This window comes from Amaranthus tricolor, chromosome 4 (genome assembly GCF_026212465.1).
Source record: "Amaranthus tricolor cultivar Red isolate AtriRed21 chromosome 4, ASM2621246v1, whole genome shotgun sequence".
In the NCBI taxonomy this organism is placed as follows: Eukaryota; Viridiplantae; Streptophyta; class Magnoliopsida; order Caryophyllales; family Amaranthaceae; genus Amaranthus; species Amaranthus tricolor.
Genome location: NC_080050.1, coordinates 29,501,504 through 29,507,973, shown reverse-complemented (window position 1 = coordinate 29,507,973; position 6,470 = coordinate 29,501,504). Strand labels below are relative to the sequence as shown.

At 27.4% G+C, this 6,470-nt stretch overlaps 1 protein-coding gene across 1 annotated transcript; it reads left to right on the top strand.

Moving 5' to 3' along the window:
* Positions 1-1,923: 1,923 nt before the first annotated feature.
* Positions 1,924-5,170, top strand: LOC130810107 (peroxidase 12-like). The gene is made up of 3 exons (XM_057676056.1): positions 1,924-2,225; positions 3,227-3,421; positions 4,296-5,170. The coding sequence occupies exons 1-3, from the start codon at positions 1,986-1,988 to the stop codon at positions 4,920-4,922; spliced, it is 1,062 nt and encodes a 353-aa protein (XP_057532039.1). The 5' UTR covers positions 1,924-1,985; the 3' UTR covers positions 4,923-5,170.
* The last annotated feature ends 1,300 nt before the right edge of the window (positions 5,171-6,470 follow it).

The following is a 6,470-nucleotide window of genomic DNA, read 5'->3' as shown; positions in this document are numbered from 1 at the left end:
ATGACTCGACAATCTCTCATATATTTGAGTTATAGTAGGATACAAATTCAAAGAGACAAACAAAGATATAATATAAATGACCTCTTTGATTTTTGGTACAAAACAGTGGTAATTAGAATAATTTATATTGTAAATTTTTTACAAATGTACAATATTATTTTCATGCAGTAATAAAACTTTGATCATACAATTTTTTTTTCACAATATGTCATAACCACTTAAATGTCTAATCTTCATTTTTTAATGATAATGTGGTGAAATAAATTTTGTAAAACAATAAAATTATTCAAGTAGTACAAACTTGACCATTGAACTTGTTAAAAGATTTTCTCATCAAAATTACACCTAATTTCTCCTCTTGTATGAGATTGTTTCACCGTAAGATGAGTTCAAACAAAAGTTTCATTATGCTAAAAATTTCTAATATTAGGCTATTTAATCAAAGTATAAGTGTTAGGGCACATCTCACGGTGAGACTGTCTCATACACAAATTTGTTGTTATGATTATTATTTTAACTATTTAATACTCATATGAATTATTAAACAACCCATTAATATCTTGATGTGTTGGAAATCTAAAAATTCAAAAAAAAAGTAGAAGCCGGCTATTAAGAATTCAATGTTTATAAAATAATACATCTAGAATTCTCACCTAATCCTTGACAGACCATGGCAATTTGCAACTAAAACACTACTCTTTTCTTTAGGATAATAGCAAATAAAAAAGTAGCGTTTTTTTTTATAACAATTTTGAATATTTGATAATATATGGAAAGAGAATAAAGTATGTAAATAAAATAAAAAATTAAAAAATATATAAATAAGATAATAAAAAATAAGTTATTATTTAAAAATAAATATTGAAAAATAAAATAACAATTCAAAATAAAAAATAATATTAAATAAAAAGACAGAGGGAACTTGTATTACATAGGATAGGAAATAAATAGTCTCTAAAAAAAGTAAAGTAATATTCGTTTATATTGAAAAGTAATAGTAATAATATAGAAGTATCACGTCCATCTCTATTTTAAATGATAATTTATTATTTTTTGGAGTTAGGTTTCGATATTGATTAAATATACCAACTTTCTTTTAAGTTCAGTTAGTCTGTAAAATTTATGATAAAGAAACGCAGTAATTAATTTGAGACGATAAAAAATACATTTTTTAATTCAGAGTAAATATTTTTTTTGAAATTTCCACAAATATTAAGATGAAGGTATCTTCATCTATATATTAAGAGGTGAGCATATTGAAAAAAATTTCACATGTACAAATTAAGAAGAGAACCATAAAAAAAAGTGACTAAATGTATAAATTAAGGAGACCAAAAATCATTACTTAAAATATAACAACTGGAAACTGACCTAAAAAATAAATAAGACATTTGATGTCGGATTTAAATTTAAGACAAATAAAATAACAATAAGGTAATTCTCCCTTTATTCTTAAAAAATTACCACACTTTGAATTCATATGCTCCACAATTTCATTTCATTTCATTATTTTTTTAAAAATTTTGTATGAAAACTTTGAATTTTTGACTTTTTTATATAGTAGATAATTTTTTTTTAATCCACATGACGATCTTAACCTTATAATTTTTCAATATGATAAACAAAAAGAATATTTTTTTTTTTACTTTATGCTATTTTTACGCTACTTAATAACATTTTTTTTTCGAAAAAAAAAAATCGTAATTACCCTAATTGACCACATAATTCGAAATTCAGTCTAAAATTAATCATTAATTTAACTAAAAACTTAACATTTTTTCTATCAGAAAAGTTAAAAATTTAAGATTACCATGTAAAATTTAAAAAAAGGACGTAAAATTTTTTAATTTTTTAAAATTGTTAGTGTGAATACAACAAAAAAGAGAATGCCTTTTGGTGGTTATAAAAGCCCTCCCCGGGCACAGAAGTCTGAAGAGTGCAATAACACAAGTAAAACATAAAAGAAAGATAATTAATATCAAAAAATGGGTTCAAAATTAGTGTTATTGTTAATTGTAATATGGTGTTCATTATTATCAGGATTTAGTAAAGGAGATAGTAAGATAAGTGTACCAGTTGCTCCTGGCCTGTCTTACAATTTTTATGCTTCAAGTTGCCCAAATTTGGAATTCATTGTTAGAAATCATCTTATACAAGTCTTTCAAACAGATATCACTCAAGCTGCTGGTTTGCTGCGTCTTCATTTTCACGATTGCTTCGTTTTGGTATTTATTTCTATGTCCTTTTTTTTTTTTTTTTATTCAGTAGGATAGAGAATCACTATTCACTACAAATAGAAATATGAACTACTATTTCCTCTTATTTTAATAGCTACCTGTTTTTCCGCTATCCAATGTACGATTTTAATTTTTAATATTTTTAATTTATATGATAAATATTCTAAAATGTTAATATTATGAAAATATGTATTAATACAAATCAAACATAATCTCACTTGACTATGTTTCACATTATACATGGAAAAATATATACCAAATAAGATCAGTTGACGAACATTAGTTGCTACTGGAACTGTAGCAACTTAAAAAAATTGGAATAACTATTGTTTTATAAAGATCGGATAATCCGATATTTAACACAAATCCAACTTGACCAGACTTTAAAATGTATTTAAAATTATGTAAAATCAATGTGGACTTTAAGACCCGATTTAAAACCGCATTATAACCGATTTAAAACCGATGTTAAATTATATATATAAATTTTTCTTACATGGTTCTGAAAATATTAAGAGAGCAAACCTTTTTCTTATTTTATAGTGTAATTATGTGTTAAATTAAAATCAAATAATAAAATCATTAATCAAGTTAATATTACTTGTTAAGATAATGACAATAACGTGAGTACCTATCTAAGACAAGGAAATAAGTATATGTCAATTATATGGTACAAAAAGACATTTGTAGGGAATTAATTTCTTAACTTCTTTCATATTTATTATTTTTAATTTGTTACACTATTTTTGTATAACAAATTCAAAGAAACAAATCATATAAACAAGTTAAAAATTTATCAATAGCAAAAGATTCAATGATAAATATACGTCATTGAGCTGCATATACAAGTCCATGTGCTACATATATATACATACAAATTTGATAAGTTTCATTTTAAATCAATTTATAATACTTAAATAATATCATTGAATTTTTATCTTATTCATTTTTTCTTATTGATTTTTTTTTTCCATAAAATTATCAATTAGGGATGTGATGCATCAGTACTGTTGGATGGGTCAGCAAGTGGACCAAGTGAGCAAAATGCGCCACCAAATTTGAGTCTGAGAAAACAAGCATTCAAAATTATAAATGATCTCCGCGCTCTTGTGCACAATGCTTGCGGCCGAGTAGTTTCTTGTGCTGATATCACTGCTCTTGCTGCTCGTGATTCCGTTGTTTTGGTAATTTTTTCATTCATCTTTTTCAAACAATACAATTGCTTATAATTTATTGTTGATATTTAACTCAATAAAAAGTTTAAAGTACATACTAGAGTAAAAAAGCGCAAACATTTAAACTGATAGTTAGAATCTCATGATATAATATGATCTTGATTAGTTATATATTGTCATTTTGGTTGGTTTATTGGCTGATGATTGGTTTGTTGGTTAGTAAAACAATATAAATGTGTTTAGTAAAAAGCGTTGTAGCTTGAGGTTGAAAATTTGGCTTTTCAATTAAAAATTATTAGCTTTTTGCTTATTAACCCACATTTTCTTTAATAAAAGCCAATTTAATAATAACTATCTTTACCAGACATCTTTATCAGCAATCGACTTAAAAATTAGCTTAACAATCAATACTACTAATTGGTCAAACAAACTTATTAAACAAACCAAAACCAATTGTCAAACATCGTCATGTTCTTGTCATGTTATATGCTTTATCACGCCTCTTAACACAAAAGCCTTTTAAATTAGAGGTATGAATCTAACATACATCTCCTTATACATAAAATTCGAGTTTAAGTAGTTGATGGTTTTACCCTCATGATATGTTGTATTTTCCTTCTATCATATATCATACTTTTTGATACATGCATGCCTCCCAACTTGATTATTTTTGATATATGTGTCTTTACGTGAAGTTTTAGATAATATTTGCTAATAAAGGATAATCAGAAACAATCTCTATAAAAGGATGCCTACATCCAACATCCTAAACGGCACTCTATATGTGGCGTAAGCCACTTAATAACATTGGGGTAATAAAATATTATTAGTCTCTCACTAATTACTATTATCTCACAATGATTTTGGTGATTTGGTATTGCAGTCAGGTGGGCCAAACTACTACATCCCATTAGGAAGAAGGGACAGTCTAAATTTTGCAACACAAAATGAAACCTTAGCTAATCTACCATCTCCAAAAAGCAATGCTGATACCATTCTAGACTCACTTTCCAAGAAGAAACTTGATCCTACAGATGTAGTAGCCCTTTCTGGGGGCCACACCATTGGGATCAGCCATTGTGCGTCCTTTGGTGATAGGCTTTACCCTACACAAGACTCGACCATGGATCAAACCTTCGCTAAGAATCTCAAAGTAACATGCCCTAAAAAAGACACAGACAACACTACAGTTTTAGACATCCGTTCTCCTAATGTTTTCGACAACAAATACTACGTCGATCTTATGAATCGACAAGGCTTGTTTACCTCGGATCAAGATTTGTACACTAATTCAAAAACTAAGGAGATTGTTAAGAGTTTTGCTGTTAATCAATCCTTGTTTTTCGACAAGTTTGTTGTTGCGATGTTGAAAATGGGACAACTTGGTGTCTTGACGAGTAACCAAGGTGAGATTCGTGCAAATTGTTCTGCTAGGAACACCAACAAGGTCGACTTGTGGTCTATCGTTGATGAACAAGGTAATCAACCAGGAAGTTCGGCTCAATTTTAAGAAATTGATATCTACTCTTGTCGTCTTTTTGGGTTTGTTACGAACTTAGATTAAGTAGTGAATGAATAATTTCCGCTTATCGTGAAGTGAATCGTGTTGTTATGCTAGTGTAGTAGCAAGTAATATTTGTTAACTTTTTGTACACTTGGTGTTGTATGTCTTTTGTTTATGTAATTGAGTAATAATATCTTTCTTTGTAACACTACTTATGACTTATAAGACGATGAAAACTTGATTATTTTTTTATCTATTATGATGGTAATGATTATAAGGAAGGAAAAAGTGTATCTTTGTTGGCACATGTAAGTTTCAAATGTCTATGTGCATAATAACGCACAATATTGTGCATAGCTTAAACCATTAATGAAAATATATAATTAACAACCTTTAGAGATGCCTAAACATGATTACATAAGTCTAAACAATTTTCTATTCTCTGTTTTTTCAATTTGCAACACTTTTACTTAATTTTTCTGTTTTTTTAGCTTATTTAATAACTAAAAAGAATAAAACTTGAAAATTAAATTTTATCTCAATTGGTACAAGTACTACCTTTTTCAGACAAAGTCTTGTGTTCGATTTTTACATACTTTTTATCTTCTTTTAGCCTACCATATAATTTTTTAAAAAAATCTTGAGAATCGGATCGTTTCTTTATTGGTATAAGTACTACTACTACCTTTTTCAGGCAAGATTTCGAATTCGATCTTTATCCATCTTTTACCTTCTCTTGCCCTATTCTATAATTTAAAAACAATAAAACAAGAAAGATTTAATTTTAGCTTCAATTTTTACTTTTTTTTTTCATTTTCTTTGTCTAATATGTAATCTAAAAATAACAAAACTTGGGAATTGCCCGGTAAAAGACAAAAAGTTACACTTGTTGAAATATGAGAAAGTGCAAAATAAGTGAATCGTGGGCCAACCACACGCACAAATATGAAATTTCCAAGCAAAAGAGGAAATAGTAGTAGATTAAAGAAGAAGATGCAAGGCACCAAGTCTTCCATGTGGAAAATGGACAAACAAGTACTCTATTCAATGCTCACAAGTCACAAGGATATCTCATTCATACATAATAACAATTAACACAAATTATTCAAGACAATGTCTCTCTAAATATATGAGTTAAATAATCCAATTAATATAAAATAGAAAGAAAAATAAAAATTTAGACTTTTTGTTTTGAAGTCGCCTGTTTGAAAGACGTCCACAAGAATAGTTGATAGAAGTACATATATTGTTTTTCTCTCTTTAAATTTGCTACAAATATATAAAACCTTTCATTTCAATTTCCGCAATACAGCAAAATGAAATGGACATAGAGTATATTTTATTAAAACAGAATTTAGTAAAGGTTGAGTGTTTGGATTGCGTGTTTGGGCTGGATGTAGCCCTTCCTCGGCTTACATGTAGCTTCGTCTTTAAAAACGTAAATTTAAATGTCTGGTCGAATTTCAATTATATAATATATATTTAAATTAAATAGTTTTTTCATGTGTACGTAATTAATATATTAATTTAATTTAATTTGAAGTATTAATTTCA